Here is a 27,616-nt window from a genome sequence, read left to right on the forward strand (position 1 = left end):
CAAAGCAAGACTGAAAAAGATATTAAGGCATTTAATGGCTGCCTACAATCTGATGCATCAGTTGACTTCTCCAGTCTCTGCGGAAACCTTTCAATAGCATACGTAAGTCTTCTAAACATGTGCTTTATTTTTTTTTATTTCTGAATGATGTGTAAATCACGTGTGCACATTATTATTTGTGCTTCGAAATTCTTGAGAGGATGGTGGTTGTAGTGCAGCTGCCACACAGCCCAACTCATCTGCTCGCACATGCTTTCAAGGACACTTCTTTCTGGAGGGACCTTTTGAATCAGAATCCGTTGTGACGTAGAAAAAAAAAAATTGTGAGGCAAATGCAAAAAAGATTTGAAGCCACATTCGTCCTTATAAAAGGTAAAAAAAATATATATCTATAGTTCTTTTTTTTTTCTTAAATGACCACTAACTGCTGTTTTAGTTCTGCAAAATAGGACAAAAAACAACGACAACAAAAAAGAAATCTACTCACGTCGACTCTCATACATGCTCCTGGACTGTGCCCAGATCTTAAAAGGGTCTGGCTTCTTCTGGAGGGTGAGCATGCCATCTGCGGGGTCCTGGGGGGGCAAGACTGGCAGAGGCTGAGTGGGGGCAGCGGGAGTGGGGACCACTGCCTCACTGGGCATGGCAGAGGGTGGGTGGCTGGGAGAATCGGTGTGGGTGCTGCGATGGCTGCACACACTGTGCTGGGAGCTGTTCTGACTGTCTTTTCTCTCCAGTTGGTGCTGGGTGGACAAAAAAACAAAAGCAGATGTGAGTGTGTGTGTGTGTGAAGGACAAGGCTGGGGATAAATGCAAAGGTATAATATAAAGAGTCAGGGAAGAAGCAGCAGAGAAAAGGCAATGAGTGAGTCAATGATAAAAGTGAGAAAGAGGACAGAGAATAAGAAAAAAACATCCAAGGTCATCTTTTTTAGATTTTCGCAGCAGAACATTTTTCACACAAAATAATGTCTGTTAAAGTGTCAGGAGAAATGACACGGTTTCCATGGTAGCGAGACAAAGATAGTTTGAAAATATAAGCAAATTTTTAATGAAGAAACAGGCTTTTTAATAAATTCAATGCCTCCATTTATTGCTGAAGATCACATTTCTAATTCCCTGCATGGAAAAAGAAAAAGAAATGAAAAGGTGGCCTCAGCAGGAACAAAAATGTGAATAATCTGGACTAAAAGCTTCAAACCCTTTCAGGTTAAACAACAAAAATATTAAATCTGGCAAAAGACCTTACCTCTAGTTGTAAAAATACAAAAAACCAGCAGATCGCAACAAAAACTTTGCACAGCTGTCACCAGTTTTACTGAGTTTTAAAACCTTGAACTCAGTTCTCTTTGTCTTAAGCAACAGGACACTGAGAACCTTTACAAAATTTTAATGCAGGGCAAGATCCAAATGCTCAAACCGAATATAGAGCGCCATGCTTTTTTATGGCGGTAACTCTTTCTTTTTAATCTTTTTATTCTAATACTGCAACTACAGATAGTACATATTACCCTGTTAAGATTTCCAAACTTACAATAAAAAAAAAACACTTTCCAAGCACATAAAAAATGAGCCCCACTCGCAAAATGTGATTACTGACACTGAAAAGGGGCCACGCTGACAAGCGAATCATTTTTTATCTAATAAAAATAATAAACCAGCGTAATAAATGGCGGAGAAGTCAAGCCTCTGTATTCCGGTGTCTCACTCATCACAGAGTGTGCGACGACTCCAGCGACGCTTCGTAATGAGGACAACAGCCACACAAAATTGTCTTCTCATTTGATCACAAGAGACTTGCTTAATGAGGTGGGACAGAGTAGTCTCATCTTGCATACAGGAGTTTACTGTGAGCTTCTATTTAGGCTCTGAACTGAAGGCAAAATTGTTGTTTTTGGCTGCAGCCTGACATTTCACAGACTTAACACACAGGAGGGAGAAGTCTTATCCTCATGGAGGCTAATCTAAAGCGACAGTAGGGCATTTGGGCCACTATTGGTCCCACTCGACCCCCCGAAGGTGAATCCACTGCCACAACATGTGACCTGGAAAGGTAACACCTCATCCCTGGTGGATCCCAAGCTAATTCTAAAACCCAGTTGGGGCTTTTAATGTCAATCAAGAGACATGGGATGAAGCTTTTTCTTCTAAATTGGTGGGAATTGAACCTGTCACTGACAGAAAACCCCTTTTTGCTTAGATGTGGTGGCTCTGAAGGTGAAATCAATCAAACTACTTCTGCATACTTAGCGCTATCTTAAAAATTTATGTTTCATAATGTTCAGCCAGATTATAAACAGTGTTATGACTTTTGTTTTTTTTTATATTTTTCAAAATCCTTACATCCATCCATTTGTTCAGGGTGCCTATCTCCAGCAGTCACCACTCTGTTACTTTTAACTAATGTTTTGTTACTTTTAGCATTTAGCTACTGTTATGCAATTTTTTAGCTTTTAGCTACTGTATTGATGATTTTAGCTTGTATTCTGCTTGTTTCAACTTTCCCATTTGCGTGAAAATTTCAGCATCAAATAGCCTTCACATATGCAATTTTTTGAGTTTAAAGAAGCATCTTTTAGGCGCCTGTATTGATACGTTTAATTAGAGATTAACCGTAAAAAATAAGAGGGTGTTTCCTCTTTAAACTCCTATAAAGACCCAATACCTCCAGATAATCCCTCACTTTTTGCTTAAAAGACATGTCTTTTCCTGGTCTCTTTGGCTGACCTCTGTAACAATCTCTACACTAGCTCATTGTGGCACCATTGCCCCCTTTTTCTCTCTGTAGCTGTAGGTGATTATAGTGATTCAATATGATTTTCTTTCCTTATTCTCATCCCCTTTTTTCCCTATCCTCCTTGTCCTGATGCGTCTTTCTCCTGTCTTTTCTCATCTGTGGCGGTCTGCCCTCCCCAACAGCTGGTCACAGTTACACCACTCTGCCCAGGCTACGCTCAATCAGTCACAGGCTGGCAGCATGGCAGGAGCGGAGGGATGTAGAGAGACAGAAAGGCAACAAGAAAAAAAAAAAGTGACAACCCAGAGACAAAAATAAAAAGAGAGGGAAAAAAGGATGTGTCGAGAGTGGCAGGAGGATAGAGATGGAGAAGCAGGGAAAAAAAGATGAAGCTTTCTAGAGCTTCAGCTGCAAGAACAGCAAGAGTTACACATCACACGCCTGTGCCTTTTGTTCTTAAAATAGCACTTCTTTGAGTAAGGAGCATGCATGATATGCACACAAACAAGAGAGTTGAAGACATGGTATCTACTCACCACCAGCTTTGGGCTCCTCTTGGCTGGCACCACTCCTGCAAAACATCGGCAGAAAGACAGAGAGAGCATTAATGACCTGCGGTGCTCCTCCTCTTGTGTTCCCCTCTGGTCAGAACCTCTTCAGGACAAACGGATGGACCTGTGGTTTCTGCTGCAGAGCAGAGCGCAACTGGCCTGCTCTTCCTCCCTCGTCCTCCCCCTCTCTGTTGCTTTCTCTCTCTCTCTCTCTCTCTCTCTCTTTCGCTCTCTCTCTCTGAGTAACACACTGCACTAGGCTGCTTGAGATCTCCTCCCCTTGGCTCCACTTGGTGCTCTCACCCGTGTTAATAGAAGAGGGCTACTAATCTATCTGCATTAGCCGGGACCGAGCAGCTGGGACAGGCTACAGGTTTCCTCTAAAAGCCAGGGATACGTCTGGTTGGTACCTGTCTCCAACAAGAGGTCTCAGCTGTTACACCACAGAGAAGGAGCATCACATCAAAGCAAAGCCCTGCTATGCACATCTTCTGAGTAGCTGTTCCTCTTCTCTCAACTCCACTGCTTTTGCTCAGAGCTTACATTAAAAAGCTGATCGTCTCTCTCTCTCTCTCTGCTCCCCGTTTCTTTCCGTCAATTCCATCCTCCCTTCTCTTTTCCCGTGCACCATGCCTTGCTGTGCCTTTATCCATCTCTGCCTCTCTTACACAACATGCTGTAAGGAGTACCCAAGAAGATCAATGTCATTTGTGCTAATTAAATATTAACGCAAGAAGCCTGATGCCAGAGGGGGAGATTCAGTGTTTCTTTGCAGAAAGTAACAATTATCATCTTTCTGTGTGCTGGTTTTTCCACCTCAAACGTGTTACATTTTCAGTCAGACTCCACCTGATTGGTTAGTCCGGCTTTTTTATTGCTTTTCAAGAAAACTCTTTTCACCTAGCAAAGCCCAATGTGCAGAGACAAAAATAGACAAATGAATGCATGAACGACATGAGGTGGGACCGGGACAAGGGGCTGCTGTTGCCAAGGCAATCAAGTAGTGCTGTATACAAAAGCAGCACAAGGCATGAGTTTCATGTCACATTTAGATTATCTGCACAACTTTGAGACCCACTAACCTCTTTGTCTTAAACTGCAGTCCCCCCACACACCCCTACACAAAACAACAACGAAAGGAAACCATCTGATGGTAAGCACGTACAATGGATTTGAAATGGAATTTTCCAGTGACATTAACAAGCAACATGCAAACATCCATCTTAGGCGTTTCTGCAGCACTGGCAAAAAAATCATTAAATGTTAAAACTCTCTGTTGCTGCAAAGCCCCTCTCTCCACACGATTTATAATTCATCCCTATTTTCTCGCTCTCTCTCGAGCGCTCGCTCCGTCTCTCAGATTACGAACCAAATGGAACATCTCTGCTCCCAACATGCAGCTGAAATATATATATATTTATATGGGAGGTCTGACTGATTGCAGATGCATTTGTGGGTGTGGTTGACACATAAGGGACATACATCACAGGGTTAGACGTCAATAATAACAGCTTCAGATGACAGCAGCAGGTTATGTGACCCTCTAGCTTCAAACTGGGCTGTGGGTAAAAGGTCAACAGAAACCTTCCACTTTGAATCAACCTCTAAATATCACAGAGTTAGCAACAACATCAACATCATTGGTGATAAATAGATAGAAATTTATTAAGGACAAATGTCACCACTGATGTTTGTTTTAACTAGAACACCTCATGTAAACTGGGAATGCATCTCTGTGCGTGCACTTTTAAATCTGCTTAATTTATGTCAACATTGTGATGCTGATGTATACAATTCAGATCTGATTAAATCTGGTTACATTCACCATTTATGAGCAGCAGACTCTCAGTAAAACAAATACGGCAAATCCACTTTTCCTTACGCAAATCTGAGGCAGCATGCATAAATGCATGCATGCTGAGTAATTATGGGATATTAGCATGGGAGGTAAGCAAGACGGTGAGTATTTATTTCTAAAAATGTGCATATATTGACAACAATGCATGAACAAACAGCTTTTTAAACACGCATCGGTGCCATGATCCTACAACACGAGATCTGCTCAGTGCACCACAAATAAATGTCCCTGTATTTCAGATAGTTGTTACTGACCAGTGGAAATGCAAAACTTATGTTCAAAAGTGTAAGGTTTTGGATAATTGGAGTTTAGTAGAAAATAAATAGAAAATAGGACAAATTTGTACCACGTGTTTCCCTGTGTACATTAAGCTGTCATTGTGAAACTTGTCATATGAACAAGACAGACATTTCATTTTGGTAATGACACTATTTAGATGTGATTTATTTTTAGGAAAGAGGAGAAAAAAAATGTTTGTTTCGATACTAATTATACCTAAGACAATAGAGGGGGCTTTTTTAGCACAGTGGTACAGATGTATGCCTATGAATCCTCACAGGTTTATGGTAAACTATGCTACCAAACTAATTGGTGCATATCATCTTTGGCATTAAATCATGTGTAAACACTTCTGTTGATGTAGGAGTTGGAGGCCCACTTATTTCTTAATTTGCTCTAAAAAAATTTTTTTCTTCCCATCTGTCATATTTCATCAGGAAAAGATGAAAGACTAGAGTAGATTTGAGTCTCGTGTAGATTTTTACCTCATGAGCAGCAACAAGTAATCAGGTAAAGAATATGTTGTGATGTTTTTGGGTGAACATGAAGTAATTTTTGTGCAGAATGTGCAGCTCTGTGAACAGCCCTCTGTTTCAATCTGCTGCTGAGGCTGTGGCCTTGGTGGCTCAGAGCAGAGCCCACACATAGTCAGTGAATAGTTCTTCCTCCAGGTTTTCTATATGTGTGTTTTTTTAAAGCAAGTGCAAGATGAGTAATCCTTGGCTTTGTTGAACAAAACTCATCAGCGTTTGTCCTTGCTCTACTTCTAAGATCAGCCCATTATCCGATTGTCCTCTGCCTTCATCTACTCTAAATGACATTGTCTCACTCTGTATCAGCTGTCTTGATATATTCAATCCTCCACCTTCATTTTATTTCTCTCCCTTCTGTCTTTTCATTTTCTCTCCTCTTTCTGTTCTGTCTGTCTCTCAGGGGACAGAAGCGCTCTGCAAGATCGTCATAGCAACAACGATGGAAAGACGAGATGGAGGAATTCATAGCTGCCCTCCTTTACATGGAAGGGTATTATGGGTGAGAACATTAGATTTTATCTGTAACAATTTGTCAGGAATAGTTTCCTTGACTTCAAATTCATTTTATGTTGTGCAGTGGTTTATAGCATGAGAAATATTTTGAAATCATAAAAATGTAGCAATTGAAGAAGAAATAATTAAATCATTTTGAAATGCAGAAAATGTATAAATAGGTATTTAGTCAATCTGGTTGTAAATGACTTTAAGAAAATCAGTGGTAACATTTTTTATAAGAGCTCTAAAATGATGTAAAGAATACTTAGTTACACAAATAATGTTATTTGTTAATTTAAAAAGTTTATCAAATAATAGCGGATAGAAAGAAAACTGTGTGAACTCAGATGTTTTAAAAACAGAAATTAGTACACATATCAATAAAGGCACGCCACCACACATAATTTTATAACCAGAATAAACAAATTATAACTTGAGTTTTGACTAGAACGTGTTTAAAACGCAATGATTAGTTTTACTGTGGAACTAACAGATTGTTAGCCTGTTTCCTGCTTTGTTTTTACAATTTCCTAACATACAGTGCCATTTTGGTTCAAATCCACCAGAAAATGAATAGGTTTTTTAACATACTGGAAAGTAGTTTTGCCATGTATTTAAAATTACTACATTTTAAGGCATCAAAGAGATCATACTAGTAACATACTGCAAGTTGTTTTTACATTACATAAAAATGCAATAAAAGCCATATCGCTTAAACAGTTCAGTTGAATAAATATTGTGAAATTTAAATGGAGAACATTTAGGTCCTAAATAAGCAAACCGTTCTATTTTTAATGTTCATTAGTTTTGAAACATTAGGATGGAGCTTATTATATATATATTTAAGTGAGCTACTTGTTTTTACAAATGAGTAAAATAGGTAGTTCTCCACAAACTTAAATAGGAAATTTTTACAGACTGAAAGAAGTAGTTCTATAATAATTTCTTGTACAGAACTAAGAAATGAGCTTTGTTGAAGCTCACTATCAGAAAACAATGGTGTGTCTGACAGCACAGCAAGCAGAGCGCACTGGCATGGTGTGCTTTGATTTAAACACTTTCAAAGTCGGATTTATAGAAGTAAATTAGGTCCTTGAAGTAAATCTCAACAGAATAAAAATTAAGATGGCAAAGCTTATAAGTACAGATGCTGCCTAACCAAAATAAATACCAACACTACCATTAAGACCTTTAGTGTTTTATGTCATAATTATTCAAAAACATAGAACTTATTACAGGCTTCAGAAACTTCCCAACATCACAAAAGTCCATTTGTTACCATAATGAAACACTAACTTTCTTTCTTTAGTTGCCTAATGACCACAGATTTGAAACTCTTGAAAGAGTCCATTTATTGGGGGATCCAAAGGTCCAAAGACACATTTTGTCTCAGAGGCACCATTCCACCACTGCAGGAAGCCTTACGATGATAACAAAATGTCGGCAAATTGGCATGTGTGGATTTTCTGAACTTAGAAACTGTATAAGGAGATCTAATGGGACACCATGGGCTGCACAGTGGGGTGGTTTGGTTAGCAAAGTTGCCTTGCTCCAAGAAAGTTGCAAGTTTGTTCATTTTTGTTCATGGAGTTGGCATGTTTCCCCCCAGTGCATGATTGGGTTTTCTTCAGCTATTTTTTTCCCCACAGTTTAGAACCATGCATGTTAGGTTAACTGTTGATTCTAAATGTGAGTGTGTGTGTGGATGGTTGGGTGTCTCTGAGACAGACCCCAGCTCCCCACGACCCTGGGTAAAGAGGGTATAGAAAATGGATAAATAATAAGACAAACCACTCAAATTTTTGCTTTGTTTGGCTCATTTTTTTAACATCTTGTCACCCGATAAAATACAGGATTACATTTAATTATTAAATTTTTCACAATCAGTATCTTCTTTTTCAATGAATAACTGTCATGTCTGAGAGAAAGTATTTAGGATGAAAAAGAATCATTTTGATGCTCTGACCTTGTCCTTTCCACCTTCTCCTAAAAACAAACTGCTGACTCTGAGTCAGACAGTGGAGAGATTGATGAGTCACTGATAAACAGATTAAAGCTTTTTCTCTCCTATCTCAGGTCCACCTTGTTCATCCTCCTCCTCCTCCTCTTCCTCCCATCCTTCAACTGTACATCACAAAAAAACCCAATCCTCTCATATACGCTTCCCCTTGCTGAACTTCCAGTGCTGCTCAGCAAATCTCACACTCTCTCTGCTCTAATCCTCCACCTCCATGCTCTCAAATCGTGATCTCTGCCCATCTTATTTCTCATGCACTCTTCTTATCTCACTCCTTTTAGCTATTATTCCTGAAGAATCACACACGAGCCGCTAGTGAGCACTTGAAAAGTCGTTCTCAAACATAAAACTCAGCACAGTTCTCAGTCCCAGTTAGAGTTGTTTTTCTCGGCTGCAGCTACAACTAATTACTGTTTTCAGAACTGATTACTCCGTCATGTGCGTTCTGGGTTTATCTTTAGTGTAGGTAATTATTAAACTGTGGAATGTCTTGTTTCGAAGCAACAGAAACATGTTCCATTAAAATGCCATGAAGGTTAAGAGGCAAATGGGAGTATTTGGGAAAAGTAAACAGGTGAAACTCAAAAGATAACTGACTTCAAAATGAATTTTGATGTGTTTTTTTTTGTGCAAGGTTGTTCTGATCAGTCTGAATATCTGTTTGAATCCTTTAATATTATGAGATTAAATGTGTCATTATGTTCCAATAATGTAAATGTCTCTGTGTGTCTGTGCACTCATGTGCCTGTAAATGTGTTTGTCTGTTAGCAAAATATGGTACAAACCATTAGACAAATTTTAATCAAACTCAGAGAAAAAATAATTAGATATATAGCTCCAACTAATTCGTTTTTGGAGTCAATCTGATTGAAGATGGACACCACAGCTAATCAACCATAGCAAACATAAAAATATGTATAATTCAGCAATTTTTAGACATACTGAGGTAAAATTTGCTGTGGTAGTAGCTGAGAGTCATTCCCAACACATAATTCGAGTGCTAACAATTCACATAAGATCTTTGTTTAAAAGTTTGGCATTAACTGTTAGAGTCAACATAGTCTGTTTGTCAGCAAAATATCTCAGAAACCACTGGATGAATTTTAATTAATTGTCAGAATTAATTGGATATACATCTACAACTGAATAAGTTTTTGATTCAACCCCGGTTAAGATGGACACCACATGTAATTGACCTCAGTAAACACAAAATTTGCTACAACTCAGTCAGTTTTACAAATACTGAGCAAAAATCTGGTGTGGTAGTGGCTGAGAATCTTCCCCAACACATACTCTGAATGCTACTAAGGTCTTTGTATAAAACTTAAAGGAATGCTGGGCCTTCAGTTATAAGGTCAGATATTTTCTATCTGTTTGGAGGCGAGACACTTTCTGCAAATTTTCTCCAAAATTCTGGAAACTCTCTAAAACTCACCTGTTATTCAAGCCATCTCAAATTCCATTCTGTTATCCTTTTAGTGCAAGGCTCAGAGATTTGTTTCCATTCTAATTATCAACTTTCTTTCCACCCAACTGAGAATTATGGGGATGGCCTTCAGAGATTATTGGTCCATTTTCATCTGTCCTCTTTACAGGCTTCGCATCTTTTGCCTGCTCAGTACTACTGTGTATGAGCAGTCTATGAAACAAATGTCTTTTGAGGTTTCTTCTCTTACATATTTCTTGTTTGTTAAAGAAGTTCCCATTGAAATAATACCTCAGCTATAATCAATATGTGTTTTAATTCCTGGATTGTTTGTAATTATGCAGAGTGAAATTTTGACACATATTTTTGTCTCTACCAAGACTTTTTATGGAGAAAATGGCAACATTTATGCTATTTTCTGTTTCAAAATGTACTGATTCATTCCAAACATCCCAGCAGCAGCTTAACATATCTAGCTATCCCCCTTCAGGGTCACCTCTGGGAGTATTTGTGTAGCTCATCACCTGGTCACTCACCTGAACCCACAGCTATGAAATCTAACGGATATGATGTACGTATCTGTCAGTCATTTTGTGACTTCCTGCAGCCTCACACCCATTTATCCTCTCATTTGTCTCCTATCTTTGTGCTTTCCCCTCAGTGCTCCCTCTCTCTCTCTCACACACACACACACACACAAACACACAGATTCATAATGATGCTGACATTTCACACAATACAGCGGTGTTATTCCAGCAGCAGTGCACAAGGTCAACTCATTACAGGACATAATTGATGTGGGGTGCATATCCCGACCTGCCACCAATACAGATCAGCTTCGGCATGAATGGAAATGTAACCAAAAATACGTTCTGGACACAAATGACTTACCTCAGAAAGGATTCTGCGTCTGTTTGAATATTTTACATGCTTTTTCTTCTTTTTGACTAAAAATGTAGGTTGAAAGGAAACTGGCAAATGGCTGGGAAACCAAGCCCCCAGTCATAAAAAAGGCTGCATGATTTATAAAACAACATCAATAAATATCAGAAGAACCATTAGTGTATAAAGCTAATTAATCTAAATTTATAAACAACAAGCTCAGGACTTGATCTACTCTACTTATTCATTTTAGAGAGTAATTATGTGTGAAAACACTGTATCACGCTAGCAAACGTTTAAGAGTGATGTACGAGCCCCTGACCTAATGTGCTGCACTTTCCCCCTCTCATCCATCCATCTCGACTCTTTACCCGTCCTCCCACTCTGTCCCCACACTCGTCCACTCTTTCACTTCTATCCCTTCCTGTCATCTCTCCGTGCCTCTTCCCATTTCATCCCATCTAGTCCGAGCGCTTTCAACCTGCCGCCCACTCTCTTCCTCACTTTTCTCTCCCGCTATTTCATCATGTCACTCTCGGCGTGCCAGCTCTTCAAGCTGTTGTCTGTTCAGCGAGCTAAAGTCCGTTCATTTGTGCTTTTTGATCTCACAACTTTTTTTGTGTCAAAACTTTAGTTTCTATCAGCGTCCACCGGCCCCCTGCTAAAAAATTCAGGATCTAGCAGACCTTTAATGCCAGCGTTTTGAGATAAGATGATCTTGTGTTGAGAAATGAACTTGGAACTGGAAACTTGGAAATTCCTTTATGTGCAATATTGTGATATCTCATGAGATGTGTTAGCGCTTGGTGTATGTTTTGAGGATGACTTTTACCTGCTACTACGTCAGACTCTAGCTCAATATCTGTAAAACTAAGTTATAGCAGTGTTTGTGTTTGCTAAAGTCGCTTGAAGTTACTTTCTTCACTTACTAAATCTTTAGGAGGGTTGAGCAGACAGACAAACACATACATGTGCAAAAACATTATCACCTGCTGTGGCGGGTAATAAAAACCTAATAAAATGCTGTACATACCTCTTTGCACCAACATGGTGACCTCACTGCCTCTTGGACATTTGCTCAGCAGATCCACCACCTGATTGTGACTCATATTCTGGACATTTCTCTTGTTGACCTCCATTAGAATGTCCCCCTCTTTCAGGCCGCGGCACCGTGGATAGTCCACTATCTGCTTTACCCTCTGGCCTCCGCCTGTTAGGCTGTCAGCGATGGTGAAGCCAAAACCTTTGTCCCCCTTCTCCATGTGGATGGTGATGAGCTCGGGCTGAGTGGCTATGGACGAGGCCAACGTGACCACGTCGCTGGAGTAACCATGGGAGCCGTTGGACGCCACCTCAGCTGAGGGGCTGAGAGGCCGTGGCTCACGCATGCTGTTAAGGGGTCCAGCCTGGTTAGGCGGCGTGTCAAACGTCTCTTGCCCATTGACAATAATGGGTTCCTTGTCCAAGATGGCCACAGAGGTCACCAGGCTGGTGTTTGGGTCGTCTGGGTCAAAGGGCAGTGGGTAGCCACGGCATAAGGCCAGGTCCACCATGGAGCCGATAGGGATGGACTGGAAGATCTTCACCACCTGAGCATGAGTGTAGCCCAGCACAATAGTGTCATTCACGCTGACAATCACATCACCTGCAAGGAGGAAGATGAGATCATTAGCTTCACTTTATAGTTTCAAGGTCAAATTCCATTTTACACATTCTGGGACACCTCAAATGAGTTCTTAGCTCAGAGAAATTTCAGAGATGAGGCACGAATCATCTCAGTGTGTTGTTGATTTGAAAACAGTGCCCCCTGTGGACAGTGGCTGTGTACTGCACCTGTCTCCATCTTGCCATCAACAGCCGCAGGCCCATCCAGCACCAGACTCTTGATCTGCAGGAACTCGTCGGGCTCGTCACCTCCCACCACGGTGAACCCGAATCCACGGTGACTTTTCTTCAGCTTGGTGTTGATGAAGGTTCCCTTCAGCTCTGCTGGGTTTCTCGTAAAGAAAGGTTTCCCTCCTGGAGAGTGCAGAGAGAACAAGTTTTATGTTGGGGTAATCTATACATTCCACGCAGCTGTAAAACTAGAACTGAGGAAAAAAGTAGAGCTGTGATGTTAAGAGCCAGCCGCTCTGCATGCGTACAATTAGTGGTGCTGCATCACACTTCATGTTAAGAAACCTTTCTGTGTGAAAACATAAAACAGGCCCCAGAAGGTCAGTTTTCAGTGAGTTTATCATTAGAGTTATCAGCTAGTTTGAAATTGCTTCTGGAATGAATCACCTATTTGCCATTAAGTAACTGCAGGTCATTGATGGTTTAAAACTTACTTTTGATGCCAGCGGGGCCTGGAGGTAGAGCTGGAGGGACTTGTGGGTCCCTGTAGGTCTCCAGGTGGTTTGGAGCATAGTTTGCCAAAGGAGCTGCTGCAGCTGAGTGCTCCTCTATCCACTCTGCACACACACAATCATCCCCACTTTACCCCACACACACTCGGTGCTAATATGTATTTACATGTAACATATATGCACACATAATACCACATAATAACAGTTAATTCCCATGTAATCAGCTGCTCCTCATTCATTGTTATCAGTGATTTAGGTTGAGTTGTTAGTTTTCTTAATTTAGCACTGGTAAAAATATACTGAATCATAGTTAGTGTGATTTAAGGATGTCATGAAGTAAATCTATGGGGTACACAAACAAAATGATCAAATATTAAATGGCACACAACGTTTATGATTATCACATACAAAAATTAAAAACTTTAAGGACAACACCAGAGCTTGGGCCAGTTTTACTTTAATAAAAAAACAGCTTCTTTCTTTTTATTTTATTTTTATTATATTACATCTGGACAGTGAAAGTGAAATCAAGTTTCTACTCAATAAAAAAAAAAGACTGGCCCAAACCCTGGACGAACTAGAAGGACAGACATGAAGAAAGAAAGAAATGATGCCGCTCCAGGGCAGGAAACGAACCTCGAATATACCGCTCACCTTCTGGAGGCTGCGGCTGTTGCTGCTGCTCCAAGAGTTTTTGGCGCCGCGCCTCCACCACTGGGTTCTCATATTGGGTCTTCCTGTTTATATGACTGAGACAGACCAAAGATAAACAAAGAACACAAGACCGTATTAAAGATGTTGTGTGCGTGTCTGTATATACGTATATATACATACGTATATTTACAGTATATGGAGAGAGAGAGAGAGAGAGAGAAATATACTGTATATTTCTATATATAGAAATCTGAAAACAGATTTGTGAGAGGGTTTTAAATGTTTTTCTTTGTGCACTGGCATGTCAATAAGGTGGTTCACTCACTCTACATAGTACACTCCGTACACGGGGTCATCTATTCTTTCCCATCCTGGGGGCAGCTCTGGAATAAAGAGAGCACAAAGCATTAAACACAATCTTACTTCAATCATTAGCAGTAGTAAATGAAACAATGTTTTATTGATGTAGTTGTTCATTTGCATATTGTGTGAATGCTAATTGTGTTATTTTTCTGTATGCTTTTTGCAATCTAACTACTTGACTTTTGTTTTTCGTAAGTTTTATACTTTTCAAAACATTTACCTTCATTAAAAGGCATTGAGATCCCTTTAGTTCCTAGGATAATAGATGGTTCTTGCTGTATGCCTAAACCTCTTACACTTTTAAAGGATCTCTTCATAAATTCTGGTTTATTTTATGAGTAAAAAGAACAACCAGTGGAGTCTGAGCAGTCTCATTCAGGTACAAAAGACACCATCCCTGCCAGCAACACAAATTGTCCTTTCATTATAATATTAAACAACTGTGCCTGTGAATAAAATTTAAATTACAAGTTGGATCCCTTCCTGCTGTTTATGGCTGCTGTTATTACATTCATTATTGCCAACAAATGAGGGAGCTGAAAACAAATATATGTTTCAAAGAAGGTTACACATGACTGTGGTCAGATCATTAAAAATTAAAAACACAGCATTCTTTAAAGGAATGCAAATCACCCTCCGCCTTTCATGCCAGAGCTTTAAAATAAGCTCATCTTACGTTGAGAAATGGCAGACTTATAGATGTTTGGTCAAGTCTTGAAAATAAGGTTTTGTTTCACAAACAGGGTTTACTCCAACATTTAAGGCCAAGGTTTTAAGCAAAGAACTTGCACAATGAGTAGCACTTAGTGTGCGTGTTGTAAATGACTCAGCTACTGCCACACCACATTTTAGCACAAGATCTATAAAACTGACTGAATTATAGCCATTTTTGTGTTTTTTAAGGTCATTCAGGTGTAGCATCCATCTTAAATTGGGTTGGCTCCAAAGAGCAATTAGTTGTAAATGTACATCCAATGATTATTCCCAGAGAGTTTCATTGAAATCTGTGTAGTGGTTCAAGAGATATTTTGCTAACAGACAGACAGAGTTGACTCCAAATAGGTAACACCAAAATTTTAAACAAAGGTCTTGCACAGTCTTGTTGCACCTTTTGGCGTTGGGCTATTAGAACATACCTAGATCACTTTCCAGGTCTTCCGTATGTATCCCTTCTTCTCCAATTTCGAAAGCAGGATGAAACAAAGAAAACAAAATGAAGAATAGAAAAATAACAAAGGCATCAGTGAGGGATATAGTGTCAGGCAAGAAAGAAGGAACAAACAGCCCTTAGAAATAGGTTAACCCAGAATACAACACCATCTAGAAGCAACTTAGGCCTAACATGAAAGTGTGGCATGTTGTTTTCAGTTTCGCCACTTGATGGTGCAATTTTGTCATAAAAAAAAGAACAATAAGTGTCAGAATTTGTCAAATGCTTTATGTTTATCAGGAAGCAATATGTCATGTTAAATAACAACAATTTTTACCACATGACAAATCTAAGACACATTTGAAATCATGAAACTTTACAACAGAAACTGAATTAAAGCGATAAAACTCATAGAAATCAAAGCATCATCACTCAGTACACATGACACACAAGTCTGAGAACTCCTGCTGCTTTTAAACCACTACACAGAACTGCAAATGCACACTTTTATGTTGTTAATGATGTCTGGAGGCTTACCATCATCATCACACTCTTCCAAAGGCCTGGAGGCTTTGTCTCGGCACCGCGGATCCAGCCATGATGTGGTCTTTGTGTTGTGGCTGAGAGGAAACAAACAAGACAACAGAATAATTCAGCGCAGGCTGTCAAAGTGGCATATCAAAGCCCAACAGAGGGACCTGAATGCATCAGTAAGAATTAAACATAAAATGTGTCAGTGAGTTTACAAAGGACCGTCTGCTAAAAACAAATGAAAAAACAATTTGAACGACACAGGCAATGTAACAATAAACAACCAGACTTTTTTCCTGTATTGTTAGACAAAAAAAAAACCATGCTGTTATTCAGTTAAATGAACGTACACACTCTGAAAATGCACAGCCATGTCCTGGTGGTGAGGCTTTGCAGTGCTGCAAAGAGGACAGAGAGGTGGAGGGTAATCAGGTGATCAGGATGTGATCTCCTTTTGAGATCGGGACATGCAGGGATTAACAGGAAAGCAGTTGCAGTCAGGGGCTGGGAAGGCCTAAAAACCAAATCACTGTGGAGAACCAGCTACTGGACAAACAAAAAGAAACGCAAAGGCTGTGTTTGTTAGATAGAACTGTGAGGTTGTTCATGCTGCAGATACATACTCTATGAAGTACAGCTCCCCGTTCTCAGTGTAGGCCATCTCCCAGTTTTCAGGCAGCGGTCCCAGAGGGTCATCTGGAGAGACCTGTGGTTCTGCGAGCGTCTGCTGCCCACTTTCAACAGTGGAGGTGGTGGCATTGTTCAGACCACAGGCCAGAGCATTATCACGCACAGGATATGGCCGAAGGATGCCGGTACGGCTCTCGTCCTGGTCGTTAGGGTTACCTGTGCACAACAAAGGAGAGGGGAAAAGGCTACGCACTAAGGTTCCTGGGTAACACGAGAAGAACAACAGAAAAAAAGACAAACAAAAAAAATTACAGTTTATGTCTCACGCATGCAAGATGGAGTTATAAAGACACTCAGCTCATGCAGCTTGACTCACACCAAACTCTCAGCTCATCCCTTTCCCCCAATATTCTGCTCTCCAAGGCCCTGTCCACACAGGAAGGCATTTTCTCCAAAAACAATCTTTTTTGTTGTTGTTGTTTTGATTTCTTTTTCATAAACGCAGTACTGCCTCTAGAAATGTTTTCATCCACACAGATGACACAAAAGACTGTAATAACTACGCCAGGCCTGCATGCAGTGCTGTTACACTGCCATGAAGATACACCAGAAACAGGAAACAAAACATGACAATGTATGTAAAGTTTACACATCAAGTAGTGTGTGCATATATTTATAATTCATATATTGTACTGTACAGTCTATTGTTCAAACTGCAAACACAAGAAGAAGAAGAAGAAAAAAAGAATGACATAAATGAGAAAGCACCAAATACTTTTTGTGGGAAAAGGAAGTAAAACTTCCACTTTGTGTCACATTAAACTACAAGACCACAAAAGTACAGAAAAAGGTGACTGGGAGTTGTGACAGTCCAAGTATGTGAACATAATGGATGATTTCAGGCCCAGTATCCATTGAGAAACAGTTAGAGGGAAGGATTTTCCTCACAATGTTCAAAGTGCATAAGAGTAAATTCTTAACACACAATATCTGTTTTTTCTTATTATAGTTCCCAAGTTTTTTAAATGTATACTTGATGGATATTGTAGTTTTTTCTGCAATGTTTGTTTTTTGTATGGCTTACAGGATGGCCTTATGTCATCTGGTGTAATAGTAAGTTTTTTTCTTGCTCTGCTTTATTTAAGTCAATGTTACTGTTCATCAGTCTTGTCTGTACACAAAGGTTTTGCCTTATTTGAAAAACTGGTGTCTGCAGCACAAATGCAAGCGTCTGTCATTATCATTGTTGTTACATCTGTCACACTTGTGGTGGTAGAGGTGGGTTTATGACATGATAGTTTTCAAAAAGTTGTGTTTAGGCTGTCCACACAAAAATGCAAGGGTGGCGTTTAAAAAGGTTTTTCACTCTAGAATCCAGTTTTTAAAATAGCTTTTAAAGGTCTTTTTTATGCAGATGCAAGGCTAAAACAATAAAAAAAAAAACTTTTAAGTACTCACAAAACACGTTACTGTATGGATGGGGCCTGAGAAAAATATGCTAATTCCTTCAGCAAGTCTTTCCTTGATTCAATTTGACACCCCACCCCACCCACTTTATCTCTCCAGCTATAAGCATTTTGCCCCTTAAGCTAACCCAAGCCTCCATCCCTATTGGCTTTCCCACTTATGAGGGATTTTCTGGACTGTTCAGGTGCAAATTCAACTTACTGGCAGCCTGGCAGGGGGACTTGGAGAGCGCAAACATTCAAAGCAACAAAGAAGAAAAAAAAAACAGCCCACGTTTTTTACTCTCCAAACGTGCTGAAGCAAAGCAGGGAAAGGTTTAGGACTTTGGCTTTAAAATGCCATGATTTGGTTTGTGCCTTTCAGTCTATAAATATGGATTAGATTTGCAATTCTCCTGTTGATGCAGGTATACAAATGATCTGCGCACATTCGGACAATTTAATGGAATGAAAAGGATACATGAAAACAAAGATGTGAGTGTTTGTGGAGCGTCTGACGAGAAAAAAAAAGACGCAGCACAACCCTCCTCACAGGCAGATGGCAGTGTTAACAGGCTCACAGGAAAATAATCTGCATCACAAAGACATGATGTAACTGCCAGACACACATTACCTTACAGAGGAGGGAGATCATAAACATACACACACACACACACACACACACACTCACACACTCACACACACACACACACACACTATCTCTCTCCCGATCTTGCTCTGAACATGCGTACGAGACACACTCCACAGTGGGTGGAAGAAAAAATGTTTAGAGGAAACGTAACACAGATGGAGAGCACTACACATGCAGAGACCAAACTAAAGCTGTAGAATGAGAAACTTCAACAAACTGAGAGGCTAAGGAGAGGTGCAGCGGCGCCCTCACCTGTAAAACTGTTGTTCATTTCCGTGGCCTGGTCGTCATCGTCGTCGTCAGCAGGCACTACGCGGACGTTTTGCATGTCATTGTAGGACTTGGTGCGCTTTGGGGTGGACTGATGGGAGCCCGTATCACTGAGAGTCACTGTCCCAATGATGGGCTGCCTCGGCGGCTTTGGGGTCCCATAATAGTTACCTAGGCAACAAGAAGGACATTAGCATGCTCGAGAGAGACACAGTAGGGAGAGAGAAGGAGATGAAGAGAAGGAGCCAGGGATAAAAAAGCACAGGCAATGCAGGGGGACAAAGAAGCGGCCAGAGGCTCTACCCATAGTCTTATGCTGAGAGTAAAAGACACAAAGCTGGAAGGTGGTGTGACTACAAATTGTGAAAATAACACACAAAATTGACTTGTTTGTGTTTCAGGCTGTTTTATTTAAACTCTGAAAGCATCTCAAAACATTCATCTTATACTTGCCAAAACTATTATTAGTTAGTAGAGCATTTATTATAATCAAGCCAGCTGTTTTTCCTTTGATTTTGGCCCAATTATGGGCAATATCTTGTTTTCTATGGTGGCCTAGAGGCCTAACTCCACTTTCTGCCAGATTGAAATCAAATATTTGACCATTTAAAATGATGCTCAATCACTTGCATGACAGTAGTTACATTAAAAAAACTAAAAACGCCATTTCAATAAATTTTCTGTTTCTTTATTTTCAAACCAAAACCAACAACCAATCAGAATGCATGGAAGAGGTAATGTCTTCAGTTAGCAACGTGTTTTTTTTCCACTTTTGTTGGTTTATAATTCAATGAATCAGTCGCAGACACAGTACTGAACTGCTCCTATCAGGAAACATGTTGCTTGATACAGTGTTTGAATACATAAACTGCAGCGAAATACACTATTATTGCCTTCTATTGCTAATTGTAGTTAGCCAAATCACTGCCAGATGAAAGTCTCAACTTCCAAGGTAAATGAAAAGCAGCAATAATTAAAACCACCTCATTGTTTTCACATTCAACTGCATGCAAAACCTGTGTAATTTAAACTTTCCCATCAGCCACAGTCCTCAGGAGTCATTCAGGTCTGTCAGTGGGCCAATATTTTGTCTCTGCATACTAGTTTTGTAAACACCTGGCTCAATCTCCCAGTCAGATTAAAAGCACAACAAAGTATTAAAACATAAATTCTTGTTTTAAGAAAAGACTGCAGGAAAATATTTGTTATCCACATTTCTACAGTGCTTTATTTACTGAGTCCAAAAACAGTAGACTGATTACATGATCATGCCTGAAAAACATCATCTTATCTGACCTAAGCATGTAGCATGAATAGTATTGTATACATAAAACTAAACACCCGGTTAGTTTGCTCATAGTATGAATACAATAACAGTAACTTGATCTTTAGTACAATGAAGCTGATGAGCTCCCAGACTGTCTAACAAGGAGCAAATCATTAAAGAAGTTTGGTTAAACTTGTACTTCAAGAGCAATTTTGCCCATAGATCATTGTCTGCCAGTGAGGTTTAAGGTATTTAACTGAAGTTCATAAAATCAGTATTTTTTTTATTCATTTGCCTACATCCAGCATCTAGATTATATTTTTCCTGTTTTCCTTCCTGTTGTGCGGATAGCTACAGACTCCTGTGGACAGGTATTTGACATTGTCTGCATGAAAGGGAGCAACGTGCCAACACAGGGCAAAGCCAGTGCCAAGCAGATTAATGTCCTAACATTCTCTCTCAGACCCACAAATACACTCTCACACACAGGCACACGCACACACAAGTCAGACTTAGCACAGCAGGACACACAGCCTAACAAACAACCACAGTCCCACCCCCCCCCCAAAACCAAACACGAGTTTACACACACAGGTTTGTGTCAGTATGAGACTTAGCCCTGCACAACAGTGTCCTAATCAGAGAGAGCAGGGCAGATGTGAAGAGACCTGCTGTCTCCTGGATGCAGCTCCCCTCATCATGCACAGTTTAATCAGAATCAACTGAGTGCACGGTCTTACAGCCTGCCTGCATGTAGGCAAAAATACAATACGATGGCTGCTACGCTCATCGTGTCCGTGGAGAATGAGGACACCTGCGCCGTCATGCGTCACATCAAGTGCCAGTTGTGATCATCGTTCTCACCTTCATACGTTCCTATTTCCAGTAGTGTGCCACTCTCCTCAAGTTGTAGGAAGTCCTCCACAGACAGGAAGTTGTAATCCACCCCTGGCACCTCTCCGTCTCGAGGGGCGCGGGTTGTACCTGTGCAAAGAAGCAAACAGAGATTATGAAGCAAAAAAACCTTAAGATTTGAAATACATGTTTGCGTTTGAAGGGAAAAACATGCTCAATATGCTTTTCTCACACCGACAACATTAACAGGCTGCCATTACAGCTAACATGATCCCAAGATTCATTTAGTTTTTTGATGATGATGATGAGCCACCAGCAGGGGTTCTGAAATGAAGAGGGTGTGATTGTAATTCAGCACCATCATCGGGAGCTCACTATCTGTTGAGAGGCTGCAAATATTATGTCAAGAAATTAAATCACGGCTCGCATCTTGAGCAATCAATCTGTCCCATGGGAAACAGCTGCCTGCTAAATCAGAGGAGAAAATAAAGGTCACCTTTTGCAGCAAACTACTACTGATCCTGGTAACAATCTATCAGTTTTCTCATAGAAAATCTTATAATAAAACTGGTTGTATTGTTTAAACAACCTTTGATTGTGACTGCATTGCTCAGCAACTCCGGGTACTGAATTAAACTGTGTTTGGTTTTATTGTATTGCAATAATGACTTTTTAAATTGAGACTGTTTAATCCAGGCTCTTTCTTTTGTTTAGTAAAACCAAAGATTCTGTATAATATTGGCATATTTCTGAAATATTTATGTGTTAGAAATTTGAGACAAAATCAACTTTGGGGTCTTAAATTCTCTTTAAAGTCATACTGTCAATAATATTTTTCTTCCTGGTCCAACTGCTCTTCTACTGATCCCCTCTCAGGGTCAATAAACAGGGCTCTGTGTTGTTTTACGTCGTACTGGGAACAATTTGTAGGAGGAACCTGACACCAGAAAAAGAAGAAAGGGGCTGCTGTGTGTGGGACTTTACATAAAAAGGATGAGATGACATAACAGATAGTTGACAGCAATTTGAAGTCATCTGTGACCAGAACAAAGGTTTACATGCACATTCATACAAGTTTACACTTGAATCTAACAGCAGCGTGGACCACAGCAGGCCATGTTTAGTTGTATTACACATGTTCTCAACAATACAGATTACAGCATGAAGAAAAAAAAAACCCTATACCCCTACAGTAATGAACAATCCCATATTTTTGCCTTGAAATAAATATTCTATATCAAAGCTTGTTTATTTTTTCACAGTTCTGGTTTCTCCCATCCACAGGGCACAAAGGGTCAGTGATGAGCATTAAAATGATGTTCGCTATATACAATAGCCTTCATGGTCATCACATCTTAACTCAACTAAATATGTTAGACCACTACATTTGAACACAAACATCAAAACAACAACTGAATGAATTTCTTTTGGATGGTATAGTAGTTAGGGTGACTCGGTGGTGTAGTGGTTAGAGCTGTCCCGACCTGGGGCCTTCCTAGGTGGAGTTTACATGTTCTCCCTGTGCCCACCTGGGTTTACTCCGGGTACTCCAGTTTCCTCCCACAGACCAAAAACACGCATGTTAGGTTAAATGACAACTCTTAAATTGTCCCTAGGTGTGAGTGAGAGTGTGAATGGCTGTTTGTCTCGTTTGTCTCTATGTGTCCCTGTGATGGACGTGCGACCTGTCCAGGGTGTCCCCCGCCTCTCGTACAGTGACGACTGGAGATAGGCACCAGCTTCCCATGACCCAGGATGGAGAAGCGGGTAAAGAAAATGAATGGATGGATATGTATAGCAGTTGCACACTTACATTACTGTCTAACATGATGCTGCTTGGACACATCCTTTCAGCGGAAAAACATTAAAGATGGTTGCCTCTGCTAGTCATATGATTGGTAGTGCAACAAGTAAAAACGATCATAAAATAAAGGCTGCTGGTCTTCACAGTAATCCTTCTTACTTATTAAAAAGATGTAAGTGGACCCTGATCAATAAAGTTTGAAAAGAAATTGGTTCTCCTGATATTTATATGTACCTCTTTCTAGTTTGTTAAAATATTGTAAAATAGTATTTAATTTTTTTACCCAAACATGGATGAAGTGTTCATCACTTCCACATTTCCGTTCCTAGATTCCAGATGTCTTTATGACTTAAAGCAATCATTTTGGTTTCTTTATTTTTACTTTTTAACTAAAAAAACAAAATATGATAACCCCAAAGATTTGCGGAGTTTGTTTGCATAGCCTATTGCACAACTGCTCATTCCCATTTTAATAGTTTAATATAAAGTCCACAACCATTATCAAGAGACTTTTTGGCCACGACCTCCAAGTGGGACGTCAGTGATGATATCACATGCACAACCATTATGCTTTGAGCCACCTAAAACCCTCCAACCCAATGTGCACTTCATAATGTGCACTATATATATATATAATATTGGCACAATAGATGTGACTCTAGCTACGCTTACTACATTTCATCACATGAGTCCATAGGTGTTTGGAACACACATTTATTAAGCTATAAGCATTTGATGAAATATTTTTCACAAGTCATAATGACATTTTTTCCTATTTTGTTCTTATTATTGTTTAAATTTGCATCTGCCCAGTACCTGTTAAGATGTCTGGACCATAGTGTTGCTTTTAGGCAGCAGATAAAAACAGAAATTAGTATTCCATGTCTTTTTTATATCAAAAATGTGCTTTTTTTCTAAGGAGAAAGGCACTAAACCTTTTCAAGTGTGACTGTTTGCCTTTCCAGTATGCAAGCTCACACTCTATCCCTTGAGGTACAAGCAGCCCACAAGCACCACATAATAGGCGAGCTTTAGCCGGGCACTGCTTAGTGCTACACCTGCAGTGCTGAGGAAACACTGATTCTCTTTACCACTTTTCTTCCTGCCCCTTTGAAAATTAGACCCAGAACAACTGATAAATTGCAGGTGAGAAATTTGCCCACCAAAATGTAGAGCTCAGACCACCAGCAATAAATAAATAAATTCAAAATAAAGCATTCCTCACATGAAGAAAACAACATAATAAATCATCTGACTGACAGTTTACGGCAGCAGCACACAAGCAAAGCACTGCTTTGTATTCACCTCAGCGGGGCAGGATGAGATGAAAGCAAAGGTTTCTGGGAGTTTGAATCATAGGAATGGGAGGTCCCCTGATAGAAGAAGATGTTTTTGAGGCTCAGCGTGCTTTAAAGACTGTCTGCTGAGGCAGGAATGGAGTCGTTACTGCAGACATTTTTGCCACAATGGAGGCCTCTGATAGGCTGACAAATTCAATTGCGCTTACATTACAGAAGATTGAAACCTTTCTTACATCACTGTCTCATGTCAAACAGAAAATAATTTCCTTACTAGTGATTCCATTCTTAAGAAATATTAATATAAATTATATAAATTTATATTTGATACCATGTAGTTTATAATGCCCCATAGGGTGATGCTGCTTCTTAAATCCAACAACAAAATTAAATTTCACATTTTGACACACTTTGCAAAATACATCTTTTCAACTACTGATCAGTAATAATGGATTAAAGCTGAATGACTTAAAAAAATAAGTAAATCTCCTGGCAACTGTCAGTGTACAAAAATGAGCAGAATTATGAAATGCAAACACCACAGCAACAAAAATGTCCAACTTTCAACATTATTATCATTTGTTATGTTTGCTACTGGATCAGAAATAAAAAGACACGAAGCAGCAAAGAGATCCTTTATCAACCAAATCAGAACCAGTCCTGAATTTGTTCTTTACTTAGCTGTTGGATCATGTTCAGTTGGGGGGTGTGAGCTGTGAGTATGTGTGAATTTGGATGACCTCAAACACCCATAATGCCAAATATATGCAGTGAAATGCACACTGCCAGTCCATGTTGTCTTTTCTGAAATATAACTATTAAATTTTATAATATAATTTTCTGAATATAGACATTAAAATACCAATTGGCCAGACAATATCTATAAAAATGCGATCGTAACCTAATGCTAATTTTGTGTGTTTAAAGTAGCTGTAAAATTTTGCACACCACTATACCTTAAAAGAGCTGTTTTTTATACTAAAACCTGATAATATTAAAATGTCATTTGAATTAAAACATGTGCAGCACTATTAAAATCTTTTGAATTCATTTTTTCATTAGTCCTTTTAACTATGTGTTTGGACATGCATGTCCTCTGGCATTCATCAGCAGCACCCCTGCTGCCTACGGCCTTGGTTCTTGAAAACCAAAAAAAGAACTGGATTAATTTCCCACAGCCAGAGAGCCTCCACTGTGCCATAATATTAGATCACTTAAATAAGTCTTCCAGTTTGTGTTTAAAGTTCCTTCTAGTGCAGTGGTAATCAATTAATAATCAGTGAGGTCCACCTAAAGAACATTATTTATTTGAGACATACCAAGCACTGAAAAAGAAAATAGGGAAGCTGTGGAGAGTCAAGTTCTCAGTGGTTCCAGTGGTCATCAGAGAACTCGGTGCAGTCGTATTAAAAAACATTTAAAAGAACAGTTGTAATGGTACAGTGGCAATAACAATCAAAAATCTCCCTCAGCTGTCCATTTTTTGTGTTTTATGTGTAAATGGCCTTTTTTACAATGCTCTTTGGTTTCTTTAGAATCAAACCCTCCAACTTTGTCAGGTTATTTCAACATATGAGTAAACATTTGATGATAAAAGTTGTTTCACTACTGTTAAAGCACTGGTGATGTCTTCCCTCCAGGAAACTATTTTGCCAAAATTACAACTAATTAAACTTTACACAATTTGTCAAATGCAAGAGATCTCATAATCTCTGGTAAATTACATGCAGCCAAAGAGCAGAGAAAGGCCTCCAGAATACAACATTAGCACTGAGGCTAGGCTCATCTTTTTACTATCATTGGCCTGGAAAACAATGTCAGGCCACTGTCACCATGAGAAACCATCTGTGCATGAAAATATATGAATTACTGAATAACAAATGTAAAACAAATACATCTAGCCACCACATAGAAAATAGACCACTATACTGAAGCCAGAAATGTTTTCAATTCCTATTTGTGGAAAAATTTTAATTTTGAATCATGAACTCAGGTTTATCCTTTAAACTTACTTTAAAACTAAATCTGACAAGGTCAAGTGAACATTTAAAAGAATCCAAAAATGTTCTTGACAAGCCACTTTTGCATTTTGACTTAGCTTTATATTTTGTGGAAATGTATTGCAAACTAAAAGAAAAATGGTGCTGCACACGTTTTAAAGGTTCTCCAGACACACACTCGGGTGACAGTTTAGTAATTATCTACATTTTCTAACTTTTTCTCAAGTTGTCATGGATAAAAATGACACTCATGTACGTACATGAAATAACTCAGCGTTACTTATAAACAACAGAAAAATTGCAGACAGGTGGAAAAGAACAAAGCTGCAGTGTTATATAACAGTCATACTGTAGATTTGATGTTCTGTTTTATTTGTTCATTACTTAGCATGTCACTGTACAAAGACAGAGATGGAAGCTTCACGTCAGACTTCAAGTCCTCACAGGAGCTCTTTAAACAGCAACACAAACATGTTAATCTTTCCGAAGCCACCGTGCTGAGAGCGTTTGTCTCAAATCAACCAAATGTTAGGAGCTCCAACTAAATGATCCCAAACCACAGCTTTAACTCAGACTGTTTACTGTACACCGATCTTATGTTCGTCAGTCATAATGTTAACACTGTTAAAACTACAAGATTACTGATAAATCTGTTACCAATACAATGTTACTGAGTTTGCAATTTTGTTGCTGCAGTTCTCTGTGACTTTTTTTAAATGTGAAATGTCAAATCAAGTGACTTTCAGTATAAATATCCCCAGAGCTTCAAGGCAAGAGTTACTCCTTTCTTTACTCCCACTGTCTGCTCAGTCAGCAGCAGCTTGTACATGGCAGTGTTGTCACTGTGGTGTGTTGTAGGAAACTGTAGATGATGTAGGAAAGCACTCTCTACATACTGCTGCTTTTATTTTCTCTGAGTGACTGTTGTAAATGAAATACAGTCAAAACTCTGGCAATGACCTTTTGTAACAAATGCACGGTGGGTTTACAATCACATGTTGTCTTTCAAAGGTGAGATTATAATTAAAAGCTGGTCCTGGCCTGAGTGAGTTGGATCCCAGTGCTTAAAGGGATAGTCCAGTCATTTTCTGTTAAATGATTATGAATAATTAGTAGTTTATCAGTGGTGACGTCGGTCACAGAGCACAGAGTATGGAAAAAGAGGCAAAAGGCTTTGAACTAGCTACGCTAATGGCTAGCCAAACAAGTTTCAGTTTTTCAGGCTTATAAAACAACTCTTTCTCAAAAACAACATACCCGTGTGAAAGAACGCTTCATTAGCGAATAATAAACCTCTATTCTTTTGCATGACACTTTTTGTTTAGTTTGTTGCTGTTTTCAACAATCAGTGTAATTTTGTTTTGTTCGGTTTTGAAAAAGAGTTGTTTTTTTTAAGTCTAAAAAACACAAATAAAAAAAAATTGACACTCATTTCGCTAGCCACTAGTCTAGCCTAGACAAAGCTTTTTGCCTCTTTATCTGTGCTTAATGACTGATGTCCCAGCAGGTATTGATAAGGTATTGATAACTTTTCGACAGAACACTACTTGTAAAATGAGCTGCACTCTCTG

At 39.4% G+C, this 27,616-nt stretch overlaps 1 protein-coding gene across 12 annotated transcripts in view; it reads right to left on the minus strand.

The window, feature by feature from the left end:
- The window catches only part of LOC108232031 (membrane-associated guanylate kinase, WW and PDZ domain-containing protein 1-like), a 91,590-nt gene that overhangs the window by 17,549 nt on the left and 46,425 nt on the right, over positions 1–27,616 (minus strand). For 3 of the 12 annotated variants that reach the window (XM_017409517.3, XM_037976964.1, XM_017409525.3), the window contains 13 exons: positions 20,953–21,072; positions 18,804–18,992; positions 16,448–16,715; positions 16,175–16,222; positions 15,831–15,913; positions 15,280–15,318; positions 14,106–14,163; positions 13,763–13,875; positions 13,109–13,231; positions 12,612–12,797; positions 11,812–12,423; positions 3,274–3,308; positions 488–743 (listed from right to left, as the gene is read on the minus strand). In XM_017409517.3, the coding sequence (XP_017265006.1) occupies positions 488–743; positions 3,274–3,308; positions 11,812–12,423; positions 12,612–12,797; positions 13,109–13,231; positions 13,763–13,875; positions 14,106–14,163; positions 15,280–15,318; positions 15,831–15,913; positions 16,175–16,222; positions 16,448–16,715; positions 18,804–18,992; positions 20,953–21,072 (2,130 nt within the window). The remainder of the gene's footprint in view (positions 1–487; positions 744–3,273; positions 3,309–11,811; positions 12,424–12,611; positions 12,798–13,108; positions 13,232–13,762; positions 13,876–14,105; positions 14,164–15,279; positions 15,319–15,830; positions 15,914–16,174; positions 16,223–16,447; positions 16,716–18,803; positions 18,993–20,952; positions 21,073–27,616) is intronic. The other 9 variants (XM_017409518.3, XM_025004509.2, XM_037976962.1 and 6 more) reach the window with 8 other exon arrangements.

Source organism: Kryptolebias marmoratus, linkage group LG8 (assembly GCF_001649575.2).
Source record: "Kryptolebias marmoratus isolate JLee-2015 linkage group LG8, ASM164957v2, whole genome shotgun sequence".
NCBI lineage: Eukaryota > Metazoa > Chordata > Actinopteri > Cyprinodontiformes > Rivulidae > Kryptolebias > Kryptolebias marmoratus.